This window comes from Vicia villosa, unplaced genomic scaffold, assembly GCF_029867415.1.
Source record: "Vicia villosa cultivar HV-30 ecotype Madison, WI unplaced genomic scaffold, Vvil1.0 ctg.000078F_1_1_1, whole genome shotgun sequence".
Taxonomy (NCBI): Eukaryota; Viridiplantae; Streptophyta; class Magnoliopsida; order Fabales; family Fabaceae; genus Vicia; species Vicia villosa.
The window spans coordinates 105,632-133,027 of record NW_026705002.1 but is presented as its reverse complement, the minus strand read 5'-3'; the positions used below and the strand labels follow the sequence as shown (position 1 = coordinate 133,027).

At 36.1% G+C, this 27,396-nt stretch overlaps 1 protein-coding gene across 1 annotated transcript; it reads left to right on the top strand.

Annotated features, from left to right (window-relative positions):
* Positions 1-13,720: 13,720 nt before the first annotated feature.
* Positions 13,721-20,886, top strand: LOC131623790 (uncharacterized). Its single transcript, XM_058894797.1, has 12 exons — positions 13,721-14,273; positions 14,365-14,450; positions 15,713-15,792; positions 16,433-16,488; positions 17,253-17,301; positions 17,472-17,618; positions 17,744-17,839; positions 18,165-18,278; positions 18,402-18,532; positions 18,658-18,908; positions 19,019-19,924; positions 20,017-20,886. Exons 1-12 carry the CDS (start codon positions 13,840-13,842, stop codon positions 20,064-20,066), a joined length of 2,400 nt encoding a protein of 799 aa, XP_058750780.1. The 5' UTR covers positions 13,721-13,839; the 3' UTR covers positions 20,067-20,886.
* The last annotated feature ends 6,510 nt before the right edge of the window (positions 20,887-27,396 follow it).

Below are 27,396 nucleotides of genomic sequence, written 5' to 3'. Positions count from 1 at the left end.
CTCGAAAGTCTTTGATGGTTAATTCCAAAACATTGTGATAAGGAATTCGCCTATGCACAGCCGTTACAATGTTTATTAAGGCTGCAGGTGTCGGTTTAAACTTAGCATATTCAAAGCTCCACCATAGATAAAGGAACTTTATCACAAATATTCTGATGGGAACGCGATCATGACTGTATCTCACTTACAAATATTCCTCAATGAGATGCAAGGAGAAGAGAAGATCAAAGAGAATAAAACATAAGTCATCAAAATAGAAGTAAAACACGAGCATATACTCTGAGATATTATATTGATTTGATAAATAAACCTTATTAAATCCTAAAAATCTGTATGTGTTTAAAATCAAACTCGTTTGTTATTGTGTAATAAAGAGAGAGGTGAATGTTTAAATTTGGTCTTACAACTACAATTACCGAGAGGTTAGAACTATTTTTGGCATCAACATTGTTGGTGGCGATCATAGGCTGGGTATGAATGATCCTTTCTCTAATAAATTCTAATTGTGTTAACCATAAAAAAAACAAAGATAAAAATAACATCAAAGAATGTAACCTTGAATGATAATGCATCCATAAAATTCCAACTTCATATGAAGTTAAAGTTGAATTACTCCATAACTTTTTTTTTGTTTGATAGGGACTTACTTCCAATATGTATGATTACCGCTTAGTAGTTATTAATCAAGAAATGGAATATTTAGAAGATGTTACGCTTAATTGCAATTTTGATTCTCATGTTATCAGTTTTTTTAATTTTGGTCCTGTCATACCCCAAATTTGTCCTACCCTTTAACTTTTATCTGGCTTAGGCTTAGGCATTTCATAGTCTCATGTACATACCTCCCATTAGGTCATTAACATAACTCATGCATTCATTAATCAATAACTTGGCTTTGGGATCAAGAGTTGAAAGTTTTGGGTTTGTCTATAGCTTTGAGGCTTCTACTTCATATAAGCTTATCTCAGCTGGTTTCCCTGTATGTATTGAAATATGTACTAGGGTTGATTCATATATTTCTTCTTCACGAAGTTTCAAGGTGTGCATCCATCAAAAGTTTGACTGAGGATCGTTGAGTTAGGGTTTCTTATTCGCAGTGTTCGAGTTCGTTAAAATCCATCAGCAAAGGACAATTGAATTTCATGTTAAAATGTTCTCCTATGCTTCAATTCTTATCTTCATCAGAGGATTCCTCATGATGTCATATTAAAGTCGTTTGTTAAAGGAGACATTTCAATCAAGACATGATACATTCTTGAGTTGTACTGAGGATTCGACTTTGTCAACTCAAAATACTTCATTTACTCAATTGGGCTACTTATGGTTCAACAAGTTGATCTAAGACTGGCTATGTTCAAGTTCTTTCATGGTATGCATAAAGTATTCATTAATTGGCTCGTGTTGCAAGTTTAAGTGTATTTGGAGCATGTTGGAAGACTAATGGCAAAGCGGTGCGTAGTCATGAGTTCAAGGTGAGTGTTCATACAAGACTCAAGTCATCTTTCAATATCCGCTCGAGTATCATTCACAACTCACTCATAAGAAAATTCTATTCAAAGTTGCAAGCATAAATTCAAATATCCATTCGTTTCATAATTCCTCATCAAATCTCGAATTCATCCAAAGGTCCACATTCTCATTCAAATGTCCATTATAAAGTAAATTGAGAAGTACAAATTCTAAGCCATTACACCATACAATTACACATTATCAGTAACTTTCAGAGTTATCTCGATAAGCTTCCATGAACCATTCAAAGAAGTCTCATTCAAAGAAAATCACACAAAAACCCCATTACAAATCCAAATGTCCACATAGGAACCAAAATATCACTACAAAAACAACACAAAAATTTGTTTTGGCCTATTGGTTCTAATCCTAAGCTACTACTAATAGTATGCTTGCAGCTGTACTTCCATCTTCAAACTCTCCCCCATTGCATCATGTCTGCGCATCATTTCATTTCGGGCCATCCAAACCATGCCTTATAAACCAAAATGCAACCGAAGCAAAACCGCAATCCTGCAACATTCAAACCATTTCACATTAATTCACCCACATCAAACTATGAAAATCAATGCTGCGCTATACGAATATATACATAATACCATATTCTTCCCACACATTTTCAAGTCAATACCATCTTGCCGCCACATATTCAAACACATACAAATAGACCCCACATCATCAAGACAAAATCAAGTTCAATATACCATTCAAAGCTAACTCACAGTCATGTTATTCAGAATTCCACAGAGACATCGTCATGCTTACATACATCAATATACACTAAACCCACATAACAAAAAAGGTTCAGCATTCAAAAAAATATGAAATCCAGCAGCATACACACATACATATCAACTCTATTCACAAACAGCCCTGCATACATCAAGGAGAAACCTACATAAACCAAAACAGTTTACTACTTTCAAACCATTAACAGAACCCTTTCACAACCACCTAAAACCAATATATAACTGTAAAAAAAAACAGAGTCATAACTAACAGTCTTAACCAGTTATTAATCCCATAACAACCTCCTGCTACTAATAACTTTGTAACAGTTTTGTAACAACTTCTAATTACCTAACAGAAACTAACCTCCATCTAACTAACATGTAACTGAACCATAACTAACTTCTCAACAGTCAACAACAAAATAATAGAAAAATTGAGAGAGGGAGGCATAACAGAAAAAAATCAGTTACAAACTCACCTTCATCTTTCTCTCTTCTTCATCATCGATTCCAGAAAAACCAGAAAAATCTTCAACACCAATCCACCTTCAGTTATCCATATTTCATCACCTCATCCATCTTCTTCATCATTCATATTCAAAAACTGAAAAACTGAGATTGAACCTCACCTTCATCTTCTTCCAGAATCTTCATAGCTCACCAACCTTCAATTCTCCACATCCTTCGATCCTCACAACAAGAAAATCAACAACCTCATCCCCAATCTTCACGTGATTCAACCAACCCTGCAGAAAAACTCACAAACAGAAGTCTTTAGTCGGCACAAGATTCGTACAACAGGAAGAAAGAGGTGAAGCCGAAGGAATCAATAGAAGCAGAGGCATACCTTGAAGCTTCTTGGAGTCGTTTCACTTGGAGACACAAAACCGACGGCCAACGTCCTCAACCTTCTCAGAAAAAAAATCAGTTCCTTCGTTCATCCTCAATCAACCATAAGCTTCGAGGAAATCATCAACATCATCAACCTGCAATCATGCGAAGAACAACCTCCAACTCTTGAATATCCAGTTTAGAAGCTCCTCACATCTTCAATCTGAGTCAACAACTTCGCCAATTGCGACCTCGAAGCGAGAGAAGATCATTGAGAGACGATGAGAGCGAGGGATGAAATTGGGAGAGCGAAGCAGGGATGATCGGAGAGACGATAACGGTTAGACAGCGCCGTCGAGGTTCATCGGAGAAGAAGGAGACGTGGTCGTTGCGCCGTTCACGAGTGAGAGGAAGAAGACACAAGGTGAACGGTCGCAATTTCTTAACCTAGCCCCTTTTTCAATTTCTTTTTGAGTCAACATGCTTTAATTGACATAAGATTTTCATGTAGTATAAAGTCTGTATTAATCTAGGTTTAATGTGAATAATTAGTGTATCAAGGTCTCAGTATTAATTGTAATTAAAGTAGTGATTAGGCCATTAATGAAATCTGATGGAAAAATCTAAAAATAACGTGATGACGAATCAAACAAATAAAACATGGATCATAATCACACCTTGGGCCATCACACGAAAATACTGGTTACTCCCCCGGTGGCCCAGGAATTCATTTTTGGCTATTAGAATAAGTCTGAACAAAAAAACAAGCTGATGGGCCTATCCTTGGCCCTGCGCCCAGTTTGGGCTACACCACTGATTCCAGCAATAAAACCCCCCTGACTCACTTGTTAATTGTTAGATATAGTTTTTTTACATAGTTTGTCCTTTGTTTTTCAGGTAATAGAAGACGTAGAAAATCGCTTTAAAAATGCACGATTAGAATTAGGATTTAGTTTAAAGGCATAAAAATCAAACGTAAAATTTGCTAGTTTTAATTAGATAATGTTAGGATTATTTTATTTTAATTTCCCCCATTAGAAAACTCATAAAAATGGTAGAATTTTTAGGTTGATTTTGACATTAATCTTTGACTTCTCCCTCGCGAAAAACAATAAAAATACTAGTTTAGACTTATTAGAACGTAGGTTCTTTAAAGTGCAATTTAGACTTGAATTAGGAATCCCCCATAAAAAGCCTATAAAAATAGTAGATTTTTTTTAGGTTAACGTTGACATTTAATTTCCTTCATTAAAAAGGTCATAAAAATAGTAGTATTTTTTTAGTTTCATTTTTGTACTAATGCTTGAATCGTTCTTGTACTATTTCCATGTTCGTTTCGTATAATTGTTGTGTGACTTTGTTGCTTGTTTTGGGCCATATTTTAGGCCTATGTTGTTAATACCATTTTAATGCTCCTTTTAGAATTTAGTCACTTTGTTAACATTAGACTTGTATAGACAACTTAGATTAGAGAATAGGTTAGTTCCCCTTTGTTCATCCTTTTTCTTTTCAACTTTTAAAATACTTAATAAACATCGATGAAGATCATACCGTTACTATATTTCATAGTAGGAAAGAAATGATTGGGGCGTAGGCCCCGATGTATGTTCTTTTCTACTTAGCGGAGAAGAAATGATTGAGGTGTGAGGCCTCGATGTATTTCTTAACCGTTATTTAGAGAAACGATTGTGGCGTAGGCCTCGATGTGCATTCTCTAAATATTCATAAAAAACTTCTTTTTGTATCTCTTTTACTTAGCGAAAAAGAAATGATTGAGGTGTGAGGCCTCGATGTATTTCTTAACCGCTATTTAGAGAAACGATTGTGGCGTAGGCCTCGATGTGCATTCTCTAAATACTCAAAAAACAAAAACTCTTTTTGGTATGATCTAAGTCACAAACAAAATTCCCTTAAAAAAACACCAACCAAAAACACTTAAAACACTAATAAATGATCAGATTTAAAACAAAGTAAGGAAGTGATGCGAAGCCTTGTAGTGGGTTTTGTCATCATGGAATTACCCTAAAAGACACAAACCAATCTCTCTTTTTCTTCTTTCTAAGGGCATGTTATCTCCGCTCTATTGCATCCTAGGCGATCCCTTATGCAAGAGCGCGAGCCTTAACTCCGCCCAACTAAAAAACACAAAAACAAACAGAAAATCGTGAGCCGAGCTACGGTAACTCTGATTCCTGAAAAGGATACGTAGGCAGCGGGGTAGGGCCCGTGCGAGTACAATTCTTTATTTTCCCTACATTCTGCATTCATTCGCATATAGACATAGACATAGTATACACCCTTTAGATAGAAACAAACATAGGTGGATACCATCGAGTACGATGGGCGCGAGGGGTGCTAGCACCTTCCCCTCGCGTAACCGACTCCCGTACCTAGATTCTCTGGTCGCAAGACCCTGTTCCTTCCTTTGTTAGGTTTTCTGATATTCCTTTCCCTTATAGGATAAATATATTGGTGGCGACTCTGTTCATTTTTCGCGAGCGTGCGACAGGTCCCCCTATTTTAAAATCTGGAATTTTAGTCCCTATATTTTAGTTTTTGGAGGATTTTGGTCCCCTTACAAATTCGAAGACAATTTTAAATAAACTGACGCTCATATTGATGATGTTTCAGTGTCCGTTCAGCAGTAAAATGTTAAAAAAACTAAATGATCAAAAAAACTATAAGAGACTTCACCACCATTTTGATTTTTATACCCAACTTTTGATAAATTGTTGTATGCTTTTCATCTAATTCTTATTGATTTAGAAAATGCTCATTTGACTTAAGCAACATTCAAATATCAATATAAATCCACCCTATAAGGAAACTTAATTATATGATCATCAATAGTCAACGAAAGATATATTTTTTTTTTTTACAAATGGTTTAGTTTGATTTTCATTTTGTTTTGGTGAACGACTTGTCTGCTTATTAGCTTCTATATATAGACTTTGCATTTGGTACAAATTTTGCATATCCTGCACATGACCTACTTCACTCTTCTACTAAAGAGTGCAGATATTGAAAGCAATAGAAGTTGTATAATACACATTTCTCTTCGTTATTTTTATCTCTTAATTGCTTACTTGTTATTTATATAAGCTTCTTTATTACTTGTTAAAACATTTGTGTTCTAAGATAATAATAATAATAATAATAATAATAATAATAATAATAATAATAATAATAATAATAATAATAATAATAATAATAATAATAATAATAATAATATCATCTCTGCAGAAAGCGATTGGAGGCCTTATGGTAATTTTTTAGTTTGTAAGTGAATTCTGAGATTTTATTGATGGAGAGGAAATTATAGTAAGTGTTGGAATTATAGGGCCATAAGAGACAACAGTGTTAAAGACAGTTACAGTCCCAGCAACTATACCAAAACCAGTCATAATCCCAGTGACTAGAAGAATCAAAATAGAAAGATTACACCTTCAAATAAACAATACTTAGTTTTGCTTAAAAGCTCCAATCAATAAAAATACTCAACTTTTTTGCTTAAAAGCTTCAAGAGTGAGAACAATCAGTTTACCTCAATACATCAGAAGATACATGAGTGACACACAAATAAAAACACATAAAAACCTTAAAAGACTCCCAAAACACCAACCCTTATTTGCACTCACAGTTTCTATTTGTGAATGCTTGTTATACTAGCTTTATCAAGTTCTTATTTATAGACTCTTGTAGTATGGGCTTGAACTTCTGAAACAAATCCAATTTTCTCATTTTTCAATCAGTCGTAAGATCTTCACAGAAAATAGGAACAAATCAAATCAAATCTTAGTTTCCTAAAAAAGTCTCAATGATCCTTTTTTGAAACCAAATCAAATACACATTTGTCCTAAAAACTCCTTGATTGGTTGCGACTGTATGAGTGTCTGAATCTTCCAGAATTTCATATTTTTAGATCAAATCTTCAAGGATTAAAATTAGTCTGAAGTATCATGATATTTATCTATAGCTGTCGCGGCCGGCCAAAAATCAAACCACGAGTACATCACACGCTCGATGGTACAATAGAGTCGCCACCAAATTTTATTTATTCCATAAGGAAACAGAAAATATCGATAAAACCCACGAAGAAGAAAAAAAGATAGTCATTGCAACCATGAACGAGTTCGGGAGTCGTTTATACAAGGGGAAGGTATTAGCACCCCTCATATCCATAGTACTCGATGAGACCCATTTAGTTAATCTTGTGATCAAATGTTAGCGTGATATTTACTTGCCTTCTAATTATTAAGCGAGAAGAAAAAAAGAAAAGGAACATGATTTGGTTTTTTATTATTGTGCTCGCCAAGAGATTGTATCTTGCGTCTACGTATTCCCTTGTGCAATATGAAAGTCAGAGCATCGTAGTTCGGGATAAAACTATGAGTTTGTTGATTTATTTTAGCGAGACGTACTTGATCGCGTTCAAACGAAAACAATACTACACGCACGTGAATAAGAGATTGTTTGCATCACTGCAAGAATGGATAACTAAATCAATAGTAAAATAAGATTTTGGCCATCATCGCATTCGAGTGAGAAACATTCGATCTTCACATGTGGAAGTATGTTTTCATTTGAAATTGAGTAAGTGTCTCATTTATGAAAAAGGATTTTGAAATGAAAAGTCAAGGTAACAAATGAATTTGAATAAGTTTGAAGTAGTTTTTTAGAGTTTTTGTAGAAGATGAGACAAATTGAGTTTTAAGGAGTTTTTAATGGAATTCGAGAATCCAAACAAAGGCTTAACGACCATCGCCTAAATGATTTATAACAACTTGTACAAGTACGTACAAACCCTTCTTTGTCCATTAAAAACCAAACTCAATTCGATTGTTTAAAACATTTTGTAAAAAGGTGAGAAAAATCGAGTTTTAAAGAGTCTTTAATTGAATCTAAGCATTCAAACAAAGGCTTAACGACCATCACCTAAATGCTTTAGAACAACTTGTACAAATACGTACAAACCCTTCTTGATTCATCCATCATAGACTAAACTCGATTCGATTATTAAAAGTGTTTTTAAATATGAGAAAGAAATTGGAAAAAAGGTATTTGGTATTGACCAAGGTTTATGGTGGAATTGTTTGAAGTGAGAAGTAAGATTTGAAAATGAAGTTATTTGGAAAAGCTTTTAATAAAGTCTAAACATACATCTAAAAGGAAAATATTTTTGATATTTTTAATTATTAAAAGAATTGGATTAAAACACTAACAATTTTGTAGTTTTTATTTGCAATAATTTAAAAAAATATAAGAAAAAACAAGCAGCATAGGGCCAAGAAGAAAATTACAACCAAAGGCCTACTAGCAATCAACAAAAAAATTGACATGTAAAATAAATTCTTTGGACCGGAACTAGGCCGAACCAGGTTGACCCAGGTCCATAGCGCCCTTCCCTAGTATGAGAGCCGGGTTTGCAAAGAAAATCCTAATTCCTCTCCTCTGCCTCTTTCTCACGGTTTGTCTCCTTGTTTCTGCTTCTCAAATTCATCTATCTCTCTCGCGCGCGATAATCTAAACCGAAAATACAACAAAGGTGTTTCGCTCAAATCTCTATCTTATTCGCTCCAGTTCATGCTCAGATATTTTTTAGAAAAATAAGACAACATAAGCATCATCATCGCTCTCTCACCCATCTATCCCGATAACTCTCTCTTTGCTTTTTCTGAAATACGCTACTTTATTCTGGGTGAAAAACAACAACAATACTCCCATCTCTTATCTTCTCGATCTCGTGGTTCAAACAATCAACATAATCAAACAAACAGAGAACCATAATCCCCTTTACAACCCGATAACCCCAATCATTATAATATGATGTGATTACAAATACATGGAGAAAATTAAATGAAGAAATTGAACAATAGCATAAACAGAAACAAGAAAATTCAGATGCATCTTTGAAATTGTTTCTACGATCTCTTCTTCCTTCTGCGTGGATCATTGTGTGTGTGTTTGGGTTTGTTCGTATGAGGTTGAAAGGTGTGGGCATGTTGATACCAATTGAAATTCTGGTATCAAATATGTGATGTCGACTAAGATGTCACGACACAAATATCTGTTGATGAAACTAATAGGACAAACAACAGCAGTAACGAAAACAATAACAGTGCAGAAAGGTAAAGAACACACATAATTGTTTACCTAGTTCGGAACAACCTTCCTACTCTGGGGGCTACCAAGCCAGGGATGAAACCAATATACGATAGTATCAATTCGAAGCTAAACTTCCCCATTTACAACTTCTCACTTAATTACTACCCTTCCTATGACTTCTACCTAAGACTCACCTAGGTATGAGGCCCTCCTCAAATCCCCTCAGTCACAAACCCGTGACAAATAACACAACCAATAAAAACAAAAGACACTCTTCCAAGACACACAATCCTCAATTCTTAAAAGCTTATGAGAACGAAACTACTCTCCTTGCTTAACAGCTTCGGAGATTAAACCAGCATTCAACACCTACATGTTTGTGAATGCACATATATGGAACTTACAGCACAACTAACAAATAAGGATTCCTATAACCCTAAAAACACAAATATCAGTTCCACTTAAAACTAGGTTTAGGCCGGTCTATTTATAGAATTAGTATTGACTGAATTGAGCCTAAAACCGCAGCAAGGAGGCTGCACAAAGTCTGTTGCTTGATCTCTAAGAAAATAGGTTTTCCATCCAATCTTTCCTAAATTGTTTCCAATTATAGAGATTGCAAAAACCAATAAATATCTCTGATTGTTCATTAGATACGTGCTCATCTTCATACTCCAAGCAGATGATATGATTCCCTTCCTTTAGAGGTACAGTCAGCTGACAGAATTGTCTCTAAACCGCAAAGAGGATGGCGATTGATACTATTATGCACCACTTGTGATGAATGGATTCTTCATATAGCCTCAAAAGCCTTTCTTTGTCTGGTCAGTTACATGACCTTTGATCCCATCCTAAGTTAAATACACTTCCTTAGCTTGAGAAGCATGGAACAGAAGTGATGTGCCAACATCAGTTCTGATATTATTCTAACTCTCAGAATCTTTGCTATGGTTCTGGATAGGACTTCCATAACAACCTACTATCCTAGTAGGGGATCCAAGAAAATCAACTATTGATGGTTGATCATCCTTGCAGAGACCATATATTGTTATGGTTCTGGAGAGGACTTCCATAACAACCTACTATCCTAGTAGGGGATCCAAGAAAATCAACTGTTGATGGTTGATCATCCTTGTAGAGACCATATCTCATATGCACGACGTACAGACCTCTTGTCTGACTATGAGATGTTTGAATGCCATTTTCCTGCACCTGTAGAAGAGATTCCCTCTAACAGGTATCTGAAGCAGATTTCAATGAGATTGACATTAACTTGGTCTTTACCTTCCTAAGTAGACTATTCAGGCTACGTCTACCTCTTCAAAGCTCAAAGGTCCATGAAATCCTTTGCACTACAACCAATTCATTATGCGAGAGCACCACATACATGAATCCATCCTAAAGAACCTTCTTCACGAAGACGCTGGAAAACCCACATCCTTTGATTTCAGAGATGAATATTCCACCCATTTGGTTTCTTTGATCTAAAGAGCCCTTCGGTTATGAGCTTATCCTTAATAAGGGCTTCAAAGGTGATGCCTTTATGAGTTCTTCAAGAGCTCTACTAATGCACACCTTCATACTTGGCCAGAAATAAACTGACACACTGGTAAGAAATTTGTTGATCGTGTCCTGATCAACATGTATAAATCAGATGTCTCCTCTTCCAAGTCAGGAGTAGGTTCCAAACAAAAATAATCACAACATTTTATTTAGCACCCAAAACATTTGTTCTTCAACCAGTAGCTGCATACTTGTTAAAGTAATGTTCCAACATGTCATGGAACATTAGATCCTTCCATATATATGAACATGTGATTGTGGATATCATTCTTCGAACAACCCTAGTTCAGATGTTCCAGCTATGCTTCAAACAACCAGAGTCAAGGTTACTTCCTGAAAAGAGTCAAGAATTATGAAGACCTTCGTTGAGACCAGTCTGTATGGTTTCAATCTTTCTCCATGTTTCTTGAAGAAGCAACCTATCAGCCATGCAAAAGTGCCTTTATGAGTGGACTTGAGACCAGAACTCAAGTATCGCAGGCTCCTTTGACTGATCCACCATTGTTCATGCCTTGTCATGAGTGCAGTTTCAGAGGACATCAAACCCTAATGTTGAAAAGAACTAGGTTTGAAAGAGATACCATGCAGCGAAATTTCCATAATAGTTCCTCATCATCTTCTAGGCACAAAGCTTTGTACCTATTCACCATATACCAACATAATAACCTTGAGTTTGAAAATAAATCAAACCCTTATGATGACATACCAATGCCCTCGATGCTCAACACAGTCCATCCTCCACTTCTAGGGACCATGTACACATCACCGATCATCACATCTTCTCATCATCAACCTTCCTTGCTGAACCAGAAAGTATCTTCCTAGGATCTCATCCAGAGATATAACATGATGCCTACTCTGATACCAATTGAAATTCTGGCGTAACAAATTCAGATGTCGTGAAAGATATCAAGACATGTGATCTGTCAAAAACAATCAGCAAAGAATATACACAGAATTATGCCAAACTGAAAGATAAAAGACACCGGAAATTGTTAACTCGGTTCGGTGAAATCACACCTACTCTGGGGGCATACCAAGCCAGGAATGAAGTCCACTATCAGCAGTATTAATTCGGAGTTAAACTAGTCCCAAGCTACCCCTCACTTAATCCCTACCCAATGACCCTTCTACCTAGGTCCTCCCTAGATATGAAATATCCCCATCCCAATTCCAATCATCGCAATGATGTTGTACAGTTCTCCAGTCCCAGGAGCTGTAGCAACGGGATAATATTCATCTCCTTCTAGTCCCAAATATCTAAAGGTTTGGAAGACATACTTCCATGACAATCCCTAGCCAAGAACCTTGACTATGACCACGAACCTGGAGTTACTTCAAAGCTTCCTCCAAGAATAATACTCATCTTGCCTACAGGATTCGAGGATCACATAGGAAATCTTCCCACAGGCCGGGAGGTTTACCTTGACAAACCCTAATGACTACATATTTTGTGCTCGATGGTTGTCTTATTTTTCTAGGTTACAAAGTCTTCTATTTATAACTTATGCCCAACTAGATTTGGGCCTTCAATCACAGCAAATTTGTTGTTCCAATATAGCAGTAACTTTTGCTACAATCAAGGTCTTCAATCTGTTAGTTTCCAAGAATATCTCTATAATTAGAAACTATATAATCTTCAATATTCTGATTTGATTCGCCTGAATGATTCTTCAAATCTTCATATTGATTCTTCAGACATGTCAATCATGTACCGCCTTATGTGATATGCATAATATTAAGAGAATATTCTGCATCTGTTAAATTGAAACTGAATCTCGTAATCCAGCTCAGCAGGCACATGTCAATAGCTATTCTATATGACATGTTATACCAGAACATGTTCCAACATCTCATAGGACATCCTCTTGCTGTTTTCTACTTGCAAGAATTACATCCTATAATTTTACATAGTTTAGCCAACATAAATGCCGATTACCACATTCAGAGAAACAACAATAAGCTTTTGAAAGGTCAACCTTAATGATAAAGAATCCTCTTCTACCCTTCATTTTATCCATGCTATGCAGAACTTTTATAGCAAGTTCTCATGGATATTTCTTCCAGGAACAAAACCGGTTTGGTACGACGAGTCTATTTTTGATATGCAAAGTTTCAACCTATCAACCACCACTTTACTCACCACCTTATAAATTGCATTACAAAGTGAGATGAGGTGAAATTGTTTAATATTATGGGGTTGATCCACTTTTGGTATCAAACAAATATCTGTCTTATTGATACTACAAATATCACGAGGGTTACTCCAAATCCGCTTGACAAGTTTGCACACTGATTCACTCACAGTCTTCTACAATTTTTGGTAAAGTCTACAAAGAAGCCATCCAGGCCCGAAGCTTTCCAAGGCTTCATTGAAAACAAAGCTTTCCTCACTTTAACCTCCTCAATTTGACCCGCCATCCTATTAATATCATCAATATGCATGGCTGGAAAAGTAACAGATGTAGAAAACCACCCCCTCCACCCAACGCCAATTTCGAACAACTTCTTGTAATACTCATCGACAAGATTTTAAGCTCTTTCTCCTCTTCAATCCATTCCCATTGTTCAGAGTTCAGCATTAGAATTTTGTTATGTCTCCTTCGAATAACCGTTTTCATATGATAATATCGTGTGTTTCGATCCTCGTCAACCAACCATCCCGTTTGAGATCTTTGAAACCACATCAACTTTTCTTTCCGCAAAATATCACTATATTCCTTCTACAACTTCATCTCAAGTCTCCTTAATCACTCCACATTATCTCTCCTTTGTAAGCTACGTTGAACTCCTTGCAATCTGACCAAAAACTTATTCTTTTTATTCAAAACTTGATCAATGGTATTGTCCTTCCAAGTTTCTATATCCTTTCAAACTGTATTCTTCCAATTCTTATCTATCACATCATGGTAATCTTTTCCCATAATCCAAGCACTTTCAAAACGTAAACACTTTTTTGAATTTTTCCATTGTGACCTTTATTCAAATAAATCAATAAAACAAGGGAATATATAATTTAATTCAATTTAAAAAATAAATTTAAAATTGGATCTGTTTCTTCCTTTGAGGAAAATTTTCGTTCTGACTTGTTCGAGTTGCAATGACGAACTCAATGGGTCCTCCACCTCCCAAAAACCCTAATCTTCAACCACAAACCCTAACTTCACCACCTCCTCCTCCATACTCCGATTCTCACTCATCCCAATCCACCGTCAACGATTCATCACAACCCGAACCACCACCACCACCACCACCGTCCGATTCATCACAATCCGAACCACCAACACCACCACCACCACCACCGTCCGATTCATCCACCATTTCATCATTACCCGAACAACCGCCACCGTCAAATTCCACCGCACTATCTGAACCACCGCCACCACCTCCGTTTCATTCTACAGATACTCAAACCCCTAAACCCTCTCAAGGTGTAGCGGTTCCGTATAAGATTCCGGCTTGGAGTTCCGCTCCTTGCCATGAATTCTACCTTGAGGTTCTCAAGGATGGTTCCATCATCGACAAGTATAACGTGTACGTTATCTTTTGTTCTCAACTTTTTTCTCTTGTTCAGTTCTCTACTTCAGTTGAAACTGTGTTTTCTTATCGTTTGTTTGGTTCACAGGCATGAAAAAGGTGCTTATATGTTTGGGCGATTGGATCTCTGTGACTTTGTGCTTGAACACCCAACTATTTCTAGGTTTCATGCTGGTATGCTATGGATTTTACGCTAATTCTTGCTCTCAATTTGATACATTAGTATGTTTAGGATCAAAATGGCTATGAAGCACATACACAACTCCAATGGGAAGGCACTGAGTATAATTTTAAAAAAATGGAATTGATTGTATTGTAGGTAACTTCACATGTTAGTCTCATGCGGTGATAGGACACTTGGGCCGTACGATAGAAATGACCCTGTTAAGTTAACAAATCCTATTAAGCCATCATCTAGAAGGCTGAGGGAGGAGAGATAAAGTGGGTCAGATAAGGGAATACAAGTAAGTTAGAGAATCTTCTGTTGTTCTAGGAGAATTGGTTATTTGTTGGGAAGGAGAGTCGGAGTGCAAGGCATTTAGAATTGATTTAGCAAATTTGTTAGGAGAGTTATTCTTTTTGGTAAGAGTTTTGAACTCCGATTTACCGATTTATTGCTTTCTACCGTCGTAGAGCTGTTGAACTCATCTCTTTATGTTCAATAATATACGGTTGCATCTTCAATTTACTGAGTTCTATCTTGCATTGTCTGGCCTTCAATTTGAAGTGTCAATGCTACAAAGGAAACTTGTTTAGTCTAATTTAATCAACCATAATGCCAATGATCGCTAATGTGTTAGTCTCAAGTTGTGGAAGTGGAACTAAGTTTGAGATTGCAAAAGCTGGTAATCTTCATTGTGTCCCTTATGGTTCAAACGTAGTTTGACGAATCAGTTAGTTAAAATCATTCTATTATAATACAGGCAGTTGGCTGTAGCAACGATATACTATATGCGTAGTTCCTTTTGGTAACAATACTATTTCTTGACTGAACAGTCTCATTGCCAATATTTATTTATCTGATCAAGACCTTCTTACTTCTTAGGATAGCTACAGACCTCTTAGCTAGCTAGATCGTATCTCATATCATAACATAACACCTAAAATTCTAACACAAGGATATCCCTCGTAATCTGTTACTATTTTGTGGTGTGTTATGAGTTCGTCAACCAGAATGAAGAATAAACAATTGGGTTGTTCAATTTGAGAAAATTAGACATTGATTATTTCCTGCCATACATCAGATGATATTATCCCATCTTAGGCTTCCCTATTATAATGCCAGTGTGACCTGATTACACCCTTCCATTTTGAAAAGATCTGGAAGACATATTATTATATTAAACCTGTGCATTACATTTGTGAGTTTCACCAAAAGTTAGACATTAAAAAAGTTGTCTCATGATTCTTACTTAGTTTTTTTTCACTCTTGTTAGTTATGCAGTTTAAGAGAAGAGGAGATGCATATCTCTATGATCTTGGGAGTACTCATGGCACTTTTTTGAATAAAAATCGGGTATGCCGTTTTTTTTTCTCGTCCTCTAGAATTTTGATAATTATGTTAGATGTTTGATTCATCAAATATGTTTTTGTGATCCTTCTGTTTGATTCATCAGAAATATAAAAATTGTTACCCCCCCCCCCCCCCCTTCTTTTTTTTTTCCCCTTCTTTTATTCCCTTATTTATTTATGTATATATTTTGGATTTAGAATTCCTCTTCCTTCCTGCTATTTCATACTTTAAAGTAAGGTTTAACAACGGTCTTTAACATGCAATCTACGCTACTAGGTTGATTGAAGAAGAGTAATCTAAACATATTAGCTGATTAAGTGCCCTCTTGTTTTTCCTAAACAATATATAACGTCTGGACTTAATTTGGCTTAGCAGAACTCACCTTGCAACATCTCTTACTGTACCCTCAGGCAAGCAAGATTGTATGCCCAGAATTACATTAACAGCTCTAAAGTTGACCGAAATAGCAAGATCAATTGATACTCGCAATCATTGCGATCTAGTTTAATATTTTCACCTTTAAGTACCTCTGCAGCTTTTTATTTAAAAAATTGGACCCAGGTGTCAGTAAAGATAAATATCTGCAGGTTTATAACTATAGACATCATTGACATAGTTCCATTTCCTTTCTCTATTTGCCTAGGTGGAGAAAAACACATACATTGATTTGCGTGTTGGTGATGTCATTCGATTTGGCCGGTAGGTGTTTTTTTTTATAGAATTTTCACTTTGCTCACAATCAAGGCTTCTGTTTGTATTATTTTTGTTCTCTCGAATCTATTACTTCTTTCTTATGATGTGATAGGTTTTTTATTTAATTTATTTGTGGTACTATCTATTAGAATTAGAACCCATCGGCATCTATTAAGTCATTATAAAATTAGTAATTGCAGTTTTCTCGAGGATCTCTTGCTGCATAAAGGCATGTGTAATGGGTCTAGTTGAATTGGAATGTGTACTGGGTCATCTTGAATTAGAATTTCATATTTAAAATCCCATGCTTTTCATTGGGATATTGTCATTTCAGATTATATAATGATTGGTCTGTGTCATGCATTAAAATCCCATGGTCTTCATTAGGATATTGTCATTTCAAATTTATATAGCGATTGGACTGTGTTGTGCATTGTTATTCCTGAGTATTGTTATTCTGCTGCTAAATAATTTTCGTTTTTAATAATTTTTCTGGTGGGGTACATCTCATCTGCATTGTTTATTTATTCTCTTCTTTCTAAATAAGTTTCTCTTTTCTACATGTAAAAGTTTATAAGATGTTACTCTATCTTGTACTGAATTACAAACTCTTAAGAATTTCAATAAGAATATGTCACTTATTATTTTCTTTATAATTTTTAGCCATGTTCATTAAGTGTTTTCTATATTGGAATGAATGAGTTTTGATTTACAAGGAGCATCATTTCTTGAAATATGTTTCTAGTATTCATTTTGTATTCCGTTTACAGGTCAACTCGGATGTTCATTTTTCAAGGACCGTCGGAATTGATGCCTCCTGTAAGATTGGTCTTCATATGTTTTTCTTTCATTAAATTTATGGTCATTCACCACTAGTATTTGATAATGTGTCACTAGTATCCGTGTAAGTGTCATAGATGAAAGTGTTTTATGTTCTTGGGACTGATGGATCCTGCACCAATTTTCCGTGTTATTTGTTTTACTTGAAGGAGGCTAATATAAAACTTAAGAGAGAAATGAAATTGCGGGAAGCATTGCTAGATAGGGAAACTTCTCTCCGACGAGCAAAGATGGAAGCATCTGCTGCTGAAGGTATATCGTGGGGTATGGGTGAGGATGCCATTGAAGAAGATGAGGTAATTATGCAACAAACTCTATATATTTCTTCGTTTGAACTACTTAATTATTCACTCAAAATTTATATCTTAGATTCTACTTTAATGTGAATGCTCAAGTTGACTATTTTGTCTTCTGATTTCAGGATGATGTTGAAGAAATAACATGGCAGTCATATAAAGGGCAGCTTACAGAAAAACAGGAAAAAACCCGTGAGAAAATAATAAAAAGAATGGAAAAGGTGAGTAATTCTTGTTAAGTTATCTCTTTTAGACCTAGAAACCAGAGCACTAGTTCACACTTCCACTCTTCCTAATTGCTTGAAACCTCTTTTACTCATCCTGTTCTCATAACCCCTATCTCCACCAAGATAATTAAAGTAAATTGAAGTTATAGTCTCAAATGAATGGTTGATAGTTGTAATACAAAAGACATCCCCTAAAGGATGATGATGATATTTGTACCCACACTTAAACTCTCTCCACTTGCCAGATACAGTTTCCTATTGGCCTGTTTTTTAGATGGTATACTTGAAAAGCTTCCTGAGGCATATTTTTTGTGTGCAGATTTCTAACATGAAGAAAGAAATAAATTCTATACGAGTTAAAGACATTTCTCAGGGTGGATTAACCCAGGGTCAACAGACTCAAATTGCTAGGAATGAGCAAAGAATGGCAGAGGTGATATTGGAGAAAGTTTATTATAAAGAACCTTGCATTTTATTGCTTTCCATATTCTGTGATTGTAAATGCTGCTGCATGAGCACTTAAGTTACTAAGTTAACCTTGTTTTTAATTGGATAGATAATGGAAGAACTTGAAAACTTGGAAGAAACACTGAATGATAGTATTCGAGAAAGTTTAGGTGCACGTACTGGAAAGCTACCTCATGGGAAGAAGAAAGGTGCAGTTGAAGATGAAGAAGAATATTTTAGGTATATTATCATATTCTGTGTTCCTTTAGGTCAATGTTTGATATGCTTGCCTGGTTTACTTATACAACACTTACAAAAATGCACTGAAACTAAAAGGATCTTTGGTAATTTTATGCATTTTTCAGTGACGATGATGATGAATTTTATGACCGGACAAAGAAAAAACCCTCTCAAAAGAAGCCTGGTGACAACCAGTCAATTGAGACTGCGGATACTCTTCTTGATAAGAGAGATACTATCATGAAGGAAATAAATGAAAAGAAAGAGTTGATCATGACTGAGAAGAACAAAGTGTTATCAGAGACAGAGAATACCACACAGGATGATGTCGGTGATTCACTTGATGCTTACATGTCTGGACTTTCATCTCAACTAGGTGATAGTTCTCTTAACCTCATATCTTAAGCTTTATAGTGCTTTAGTGTATTTTAAAGTTTTTATTTTGATTACTCCTCTTATCCTCACTGATATTTTCTTTTATGTCAGTTTATGATAAAAGTGCGCAGCTTGAGAAGGAATTATCAACTCTTCAGTCTGAGCTAGATAGGATATCCTACCTCTTGAAGATTGCTGACCCAACAGGAGATGCTTCCAAGAAAAGGGAGTTGAAAGCACAAGAGCCCAAACCAATAAACCCCGAAGAAGTTGCCTCTCCTATCAAGAGGAAACCCCTGGCAGAAGTCCCGAAAAACAGTGAGCCTTGTGCCAAGGCAGACAACAATAAACCACACGTGGAAACCAAGAAAACTAGTGATGCTTGTGTTAAGGAAAATGACAATAAACCACATGCGGAAACCCAGAAAATTAGTGATGCTTGTGTTAAGGCAGATGGCTCCATAAAAGGAGAGGAACCAGCAGCCACAATTGTGGATTTGGAAAAGTCACAACCTGGCCATGACAAGTCGGAGACTGAGAATGCTGTATTTGTTGTCCCAAAGCCCCAGTGGCTTGGAGCTGTAGAGGACAGGGTTACAGATGATAAACAGCCGACGACCTCTCTTCATCCACCGGAGATGGATGAATCCGATCAGTTTGTTGACTATAAGGACAGAAACAAAATATTAGGCGGTGATGATGATGCAAGCACTTCATTGGAGTCTAGAATAGAGTCTGCTGCTCCCGGATTAATTTTAAGAAAACGGAAGCAGGTCGAGACAATTGGAACAAGCAGTAGTGATGCCTCTCAGCAATCAACATCTTCCACCTCAGGTGAACAAATGGCTGAGGATGCCGTGGCTCTATTATTGAAGTACAAAAAGGGACTATATGCTGCAGATGACAATGATGGAAGAGATGAAAGCCAAGAGAAGAAGCCTAAAAGAGTACTTGGGCCTGAAAAACCATCTTTTTTAAGTGATGAGACAGATAATGCAACATGGGTTCCTCCTAAAGGTAAGCAGAATTAGGTTCAGTATTCTGACCACATACTTGAACTGTCATTTATTGAATTTATTGAATTAACATACAAATCTTGTTCTGTGCAGGACAATCCGGCGATGGACGGACTTCCTTGAATGATAAATATGGCTACTGAGATATGATGATGTGCATTGTTCAACAGAAGAGTTCAGACTGCTTACTTACCTTAGAATGTATCGATGAAGGATCCAGATGAACCTGCTCAGCATTGACTAATTTTCATTGAGTTGGATCATGTATGACTCAGTGACCTTCCTTTGTTGAGCTAAACTTAAAGGATGATAAAGTTTGTTGGTGAAAGGACTACTGACATGGAAAGGGTGAAATGACTACAGTAATGTAGTAACATTGCTGATTTAGATCCATTTTTTTGATTCCTGATGACATGAACCCTCTCTATCAGACGCATGATCTGAGTAGGAGTTGCTTTTGTTTCTATGAGGAGTTCAGAATGAAGTGTGACCTATGGCCACCAAAAGAAGATTAGCGTACAGCTTGCTTGCTGGTGTCCTTGGAAACCTATTTAAGCACGAGAAGCACTTTTTTCTTCTGGAATGGTTTTAAGTATAAGAAATCTAACAGATTATTTTTTTTCTTGTTATTTTCTTTCAAGTGAAAAATTATGGCCATCGAATGTGCATAAAATGAGGTTTATTAAGCAAGTCTGTCTCCCTATATAAGCAACTAAATCATAGTATTTTAATCGAAACTAAAATATATTGAAATATTTGTTCTACATAGTATAAGAGATTCAAATTGTGGAGGTTTGGCTTTTTTAAAAGGTTAGGAATTAGAATAGATATAGATTGTTGATGCACCTTGACTTTAGTCTTGTATATATATTGATGAAGTGTTCGTAAGATTTCACATTAAGATGTAAGATTGTTGCATGCGTCACATGCTGTTATTTTTATGGACAATGCCTCTCATTGGATGAGTAAAGGAACGGTTTATTGATTAGATCAATCATAAACACCATGCATGATATGTACTGCTTTGACTTGAATTATAAACCAAAATAAAAAAGACAATTTTCATGCTTATTAAAAATAGTAAAAATGCATATAATACCAAAAATTATATCTCACTCATGACATATAATATATTTTGATATTTTATTTCTTTTCAATAAAGATTGAAAGTTAAAATTGAAAAGGAGATAATGGCAACATAGTTTTCACTTTTTTTTTCCTTTCGCACCAGTTCTGACATACATAGATCTCACTTTCTTAGATAATGTTTGATCTCACATTAGTTGGAGTGATGTTAAGTTAATGTCTGACTAATTGTAGTGCTAATGAAAGATTGTTTGAGTAAGTGCTAGTAATCAATTTATGTAAGTTGTATTTGCTTTTATATTGATTCTAATAAGAAAAAACAAAGTCCTATGAATAATTAATTTGTTTAATGGTATAATAAATGTGACTTAATTATTAGTCTTTATATATAAGGACATTATTCTTTTAAGTAGTAGTTAAATTTTACTATCATACATGACAACAATGATTCATTAGGATTACTACATGTGTAAATTAATGACCACATTTCGAGGAATTAACTTGCCACCTTTAAAATTGTATCTGTCACCCCTAATTTTATTTATTTTAATTTTATCCCTGTTAAAAAAATGTGAAAAATAAAGAATTTTAGAAGCAAATTTCCGGTATAAAATACCGAAAATTTAGTTAATGTGAAAAAATTTCCGGTAGAACATAACGGAAATTTAGTTAATTTGAAATTTGTGGTATACCAGAATTTTCAAATTTCAGGTATACCGGAATTTTCAAATTTCCGGTATACCGGTAATGTCAAATTAACTAAATTTTCTGTATGTTGTAATTTTTAGTTTTTTAAACAGTTGAGATTTTGCCGACACTTTTGGAGATTGCACCGATACATTTGTGTGGTCTAGAATGCACCACCATTTGTATAAATAGGGGTCTTAGGGTTATCGGATAACACATCATTTCAAAAAAATGCCTCTTCCTCAGTATTTTATTAAAGTATCTGTGTATTTCAATGGCTGCAACCCTGCTGTTCAAACCAAGATTCTAGATGACGTTGAATCCTTTGCCACCTTGAAAGAAATATTGAACAATTTGCTTCCTGATTCTGATAACAGAAGGGTGACAAAGATCGAGTTTCGGGAGGACTGGATTGATACAAATGGAAGGGTGAAATACAACTTAATCGAGTTGAAGAATGATGAAGATGTGAAGGCCATGTGGAAATCATTTTGCCGTAGGATAACTAATGGTCCGATCGAATTGGATGCGCAGATCCAAAGATTCGTTGATGAAATAATGAAGTGTTTGATTCGTCCAGAGTCTTTCGATAGTGTCTAGGTTTTCATGTGTTCGGAGTACAGTTTAGGCTTGTTGTTTGTCATCTGATGTTTGTTAACTATGTTTGTTTGTTATTGATGTTATTTTCTTTATCTACTCGAAACATGTACTAGCCAAAAAGATTATGTAATAAATAAGATGTTCGTATAAAATATACAAATATACAAATAATACAAATAATACAATCATAACAAAATAAACCTACATAGGTCCTCCACGGGGAACATCCGCCAACCTAGCTAAAATACTATGAACCTCACCATCAGGGTTCACCAGACCCACGAGGTTATCCAAGTGAACTACGATGTACTGCAGGAGGCTGTCCTGGTCACCAGCGGGAGGTGGATGTGGTGGTGGTGGTGGTGAAGAAGCTCTGGTACCCGAAGGCCCTGGAACATCAGATGTTGCGACATATGGGCTGACTCTAGGGTGTGACACACTGAGGAAGCACTCCAGGTATCCTTCCTGAAACTGCCCAAGCTGATGAACCGCAACGGCTGTATCCATGATCTCACGGGGGTGATAAGGATGTGACTCTGAAACCAACGATCAGTGCCACCAGCTGGAGCCTTTGGGATCGGTCGTGCGATGCCCTGTATATAACCAAATTGGCGTAGACACCTCTCAAGCAAGTGTCTAGCCACATGGCTCTCCCATCTGACATACCCTGAATATAAAGAAGATACATCAAAAGGAAGATGCTGGCGGTGACCTATATACGGTGTCCATATGACATCATCCAGCGTCAGAGCATCTAGCCTCCGTCTGTACTCCATCAAGGGTCCATCTCTTGGAAGGGTCTATTTGTCCTTCCACCTCCTCGCACAAGGGTCAGCAGCCGCACAACGCAGAGTATTCCGCTCACAAATGCAATGGAAGTGCTCGTAGATCCAACACTGCATGAATAAAAATAATCAAGCCCATGTAAACTATAATAAAACACAAAAAACATGTAATAAATTATAATATACCTGTAACAAGCTCAGATAACCAACAAGTTGTCTGGTGTCAGGACGAGATGCGGCATCATGCGCCATGTACAACATCGTCAATGCAGCCACTCCCCAAGCCCAGCATGGGGTCTCAAGGTCGCTGAATAGAGTAAGATAACAGACATCTATATAAACTCCAGACCTTGTCCGCAAAGAGAGTACATGCCACTAAATGTAGCATGTACGCCCTAGCGGCAACCCGGTACCTCTCTGCATCGACAAGCTGCTGATAAACCTTCCTCAACCAAGACATCCTGAGGTGAAAGCCCCGAGTGTCACCAAACTCCTTGAGCACAACCAGCTCATCAACCTCTAACGCATCCATCCCCATGTGCACCGCCGTCGCCTGGTCCCTAAGAACTGGTGTAAAAAACGTACCAGCTATCGGAAGGTGAAATAGGGAATGCACATCATCCAGAGTCACTTCATCTCCCAGAATGGAAGATGGAAGGATGATGTCTCCGAGTGCCATCTCTCAACAAAAGCAGATAATAGAGGGGCGTCCAACATCGTCAGGGAGCATCCAGCAAAGTCCATCAAATGAAAGTCCCGACCTATCCTCGCCACCTGCTCAGACATCAGTCTCTCGGAGTTCTTCAACTCCAACCCGTGAGAAGTGAGCTTCAACATTGGACGCTCCTGTAACAAAAAAATACAATTTAAACACAGTAGTATAAATCAAATTGCATAATAAAACTAAAGCACGTAAACAATGTTACATACCTCGTCCTGCCATATCCTATAAGTGACATGGTCAGCATATCCTATCAAAACGGACCTGTCAGAAGGTCCTCCTAGAAAAGCTCCATCAGTGTGTACTGATGGCTCCGTAGATGCACCTGTGGTGGTGTCCGTATCATGCACCACCCGCTCCTCAGCAACCCCCTCCTCAACCACAGCTACCTGCTCCTCAACTCTAGGCACCTCCTCATCAGCAACAGGTACCTGCTCCTCAGCAACAGCCACCAACTTCCGAACAACAGCCACCGTCTCAACCTCAGCAACTTCATCCTGATGTACCTGCTCGTCCACAGCAGTGGATGCTCTACCACCCCGGCGGCGAGGTGCACCAAACCCCCTACCCGCCTGCTCAGCCCTCTGTTTCCGTTTAGAACTGGTCGGAGGAACGCGTCCAGCACGTAAGACTGAGATACCAGCTTCATCAGCAGTCGCCCGAGCATTGGCTCTATCAATGGTCTGACCCGCAACAGTACCATCTTTGCCTCTTGTCCTTTTTGAAAAAAATATTAAAAATATAAAAAAATAGCCTTTTTAAAATAAAAATAGAAATACCGGAATTTTCAAAATTTCCGGTATGGGAAAAAATATCAGAAATTTCAAAATTTTCGGTATTTTTATAATTTTATAAAGATACCAGAAATTGTGAAATTTTCGGTATAAAATACTAGAATATTTAAAATTTCAGATATAAGATACCGGAAATTATGAAATTTCCGATAAATAATATAAAAAATTTCATAAATATACCAAAAACTTACTTGTTTTCGCCAAATTTCCGGTACATTCCTCAAATTTACGGTATCGCCCAAAGATTTGAAATATCCAGTGTTTCACGCAAATTTCAGAAAATGTGATGATGAATTTTTATTGGACATTTAAGTCATTTCATTTATTTTGGGGGGTGACAAATTAATTTAATAAATCTAAACAAAAAGACAAAGCTTTGAGCGGTTAGTCTTTAAGTCAAACTGCAACTTTGCACAGGCTGATCTCAAATCAAAATGGAGTATTAAATTGACTATTCTACGAACCGAACATAAGTTTTATATCGATGACCATAAAAAAAAAAAATTAAAATTCAAGAGTATGACATTGGTAACCTTCTATTACAAGACCTATTTTATTTTTGGGTTTAATATACTTCACCCCCCTGTCATTATAGCGAGTTTTGGTTTGAGCCCCCTGAAGTTTTTTTTTTATTAAAAGCCCCTTATAAAACATAAATCCTGGATTTACCACACCCTTTTACCCTCTTTGCTGATTGGACTTTGGCTTAATTGATGATGTGGCAAAATAAAATTTGATGACTGTATATGACCATGGCTTTTACCCTTTTATCCCTTATATTCAATTAAAATATTAATTAAAAAGCAATTGAAAATCTGTATACACACCAGAGGTCATTTTTTCTTCATTTCAACCACCACCTCACCGTCTTCCTTCCACTATTTGCTATACACATACTACTATACAAATCACATTTTTCTTCTTCATTTCAACCACCACCTCACCGTTGCACAGCCACACACACACAATAACAATTCAAACAATATTATAACAAGACACACACAACACAGAGTTCAAAAATAACAAGACACACACGTAAACAATGATGTTACATCACACTAACACACAACACAACACAATATTATAACAATGCAACAGCATGCATAGTGACACGTACAATTGTCAGGCAATATTACTAGCAAATTAATCACACACCAAATCATTGCTCTTTGTGTCGTGCTTGTATTCAGATTTCAAAAGAACTGGAGCGGTAAACGAATTATGTTCAGAGTCATCCCATACAATTACCATCAGTTTAACTTCTTTTCTCTTTTTTAAATATGTACCTACAGTTTAATAAATAATATTTTTTATTACTATATAAATATTTATTTTGATTTCTAATATTTTGTTTTGGAATATAGTAAATTATGAAAGATGTTCCCTTGCATATTTTTGGTTAAATATTATCATTTTAAGACATTTAATTGTATATTCTAAAATTAAATTTGGTTTTAGTTTTCAAATTTAAAAATTCAAAATGAGTTTCAGTTTTTTTTTTTTAGAAACATGTTACATCTAAAGATAATGTAGCTGTATCAGTACATGTATCCATGCAACATATTGTAGGGTACATAATAATCTCTTCCTTTCCTTATATGTTATAGTATGCTTTATTATGAAGTTAGTTTAAATGAGTGTATATCTACGAGATTTGAATTCCAAGTGCATCATCTCTATGCATGTGCATATTTCCATATCTTCAAAACTTTATGGTCCTGGATATTATTACCACTTTCAAATGACTGGTAAAATCTGTGATTATATTGAGCAACGCCAGTGCAACATTCAGTATCAAGTATTCAACCAGATCTGTTACTATATCACACAATGCTTTGTATTGAATATTTATACATGGTTCTAACAGATCATCAACAAAATCACAAGCATAACAAGGAATGAAAGAAATAACATTTGCTCGTCTACAGCTTGCTAAATCACGATGCAACAAGAATGAACCAATCACACAACCCTTTTCACAACCGGTCCTCTTATAAATATACATACTGATATCTACACAACCCTTATAAGGCATATAAGTGGTTTTAATTAGACCTTATCCTCCATCCAATCTTACTCTTTTAAGTTGGATACCAATTTCAGATAACAGGCATGTGATTACCTTATGAAAATGTGATAGGTCTGAATTTTAAGACCATGTTATGAAAATAAGTAGAACGATGAGAACATAATGCAGACGAAATTAAACGCAGGGAATAAAAATTCCAAGTGTGCTACAGCGATAAAACAAAGAAGATGAGGTGAATCCCCGTGATGATTTTGGTGTGAACATACAGCCTTTGAAAACAAGTGAGTGAGAGGCTGAGATTCAATTAGTTTGTGAGCTTTGAGTGTTCGTTTGAGAATTTGTTATGGTTTGATGATGGTGATGATGAGTTGCGTGTTATTTATCTGCACCTTCACGTTAGCTAATTTTCTTTTTTATTTCAAATTTTCTTTTTTATTTTAAATGTTAATGCCACGTAAGTCAATTGGTCAAAATCTAGTCAGCATTTGAAGTAAAAGGGTGTGGTAAAACTTGCTTATAACTTTTATAAGGGGGCTTTCGTAAAAAAAAAACTTTAGGGGGGCAAAACCGAATCTCGCCCTAATGGCAGGGGGGTGAATTGCATTTAACCCTTTATTTTTATATACACCAAGTCTCCTACTCTGCGCACAATTGAATTGAAAAAGAATAATCATTCGAGACGGATAGAACAACAAGATGCAGCAAGACTCCTTCGGATTTTCTTTTAAAAAGAAACTGCTACATTTCATGAAACCTAATGGCAAAGAGGAA

What these genes read in the sequence shown, in the direction of transcription:
- LOC131623790 (XM_058894797.1), top strand. Translation starts at nt 13,840, where the DNA reads ATGACGAACTCAATGGGTCCTCCACCTCCCAAAAACCCTAATCTTCAA. An exon ending in CTTTTTTGAATAAAAATCGG is followed by an intron (nt 15,793 to 16,432) that starts GTATGCCGTTTT and finishes CTATTTGCCTAG; the next exon opens with GTGGAGAAAAACACATACAT. An exon ending in ATGCCATTGAAGAAGATGAG is followed by an intron (nt 17,619 to 17,743) that starts GTAATTATGCAA and finishes TTCTGATTTCAG; the next exon opens with GATGATGTTGAAGAAATAAC.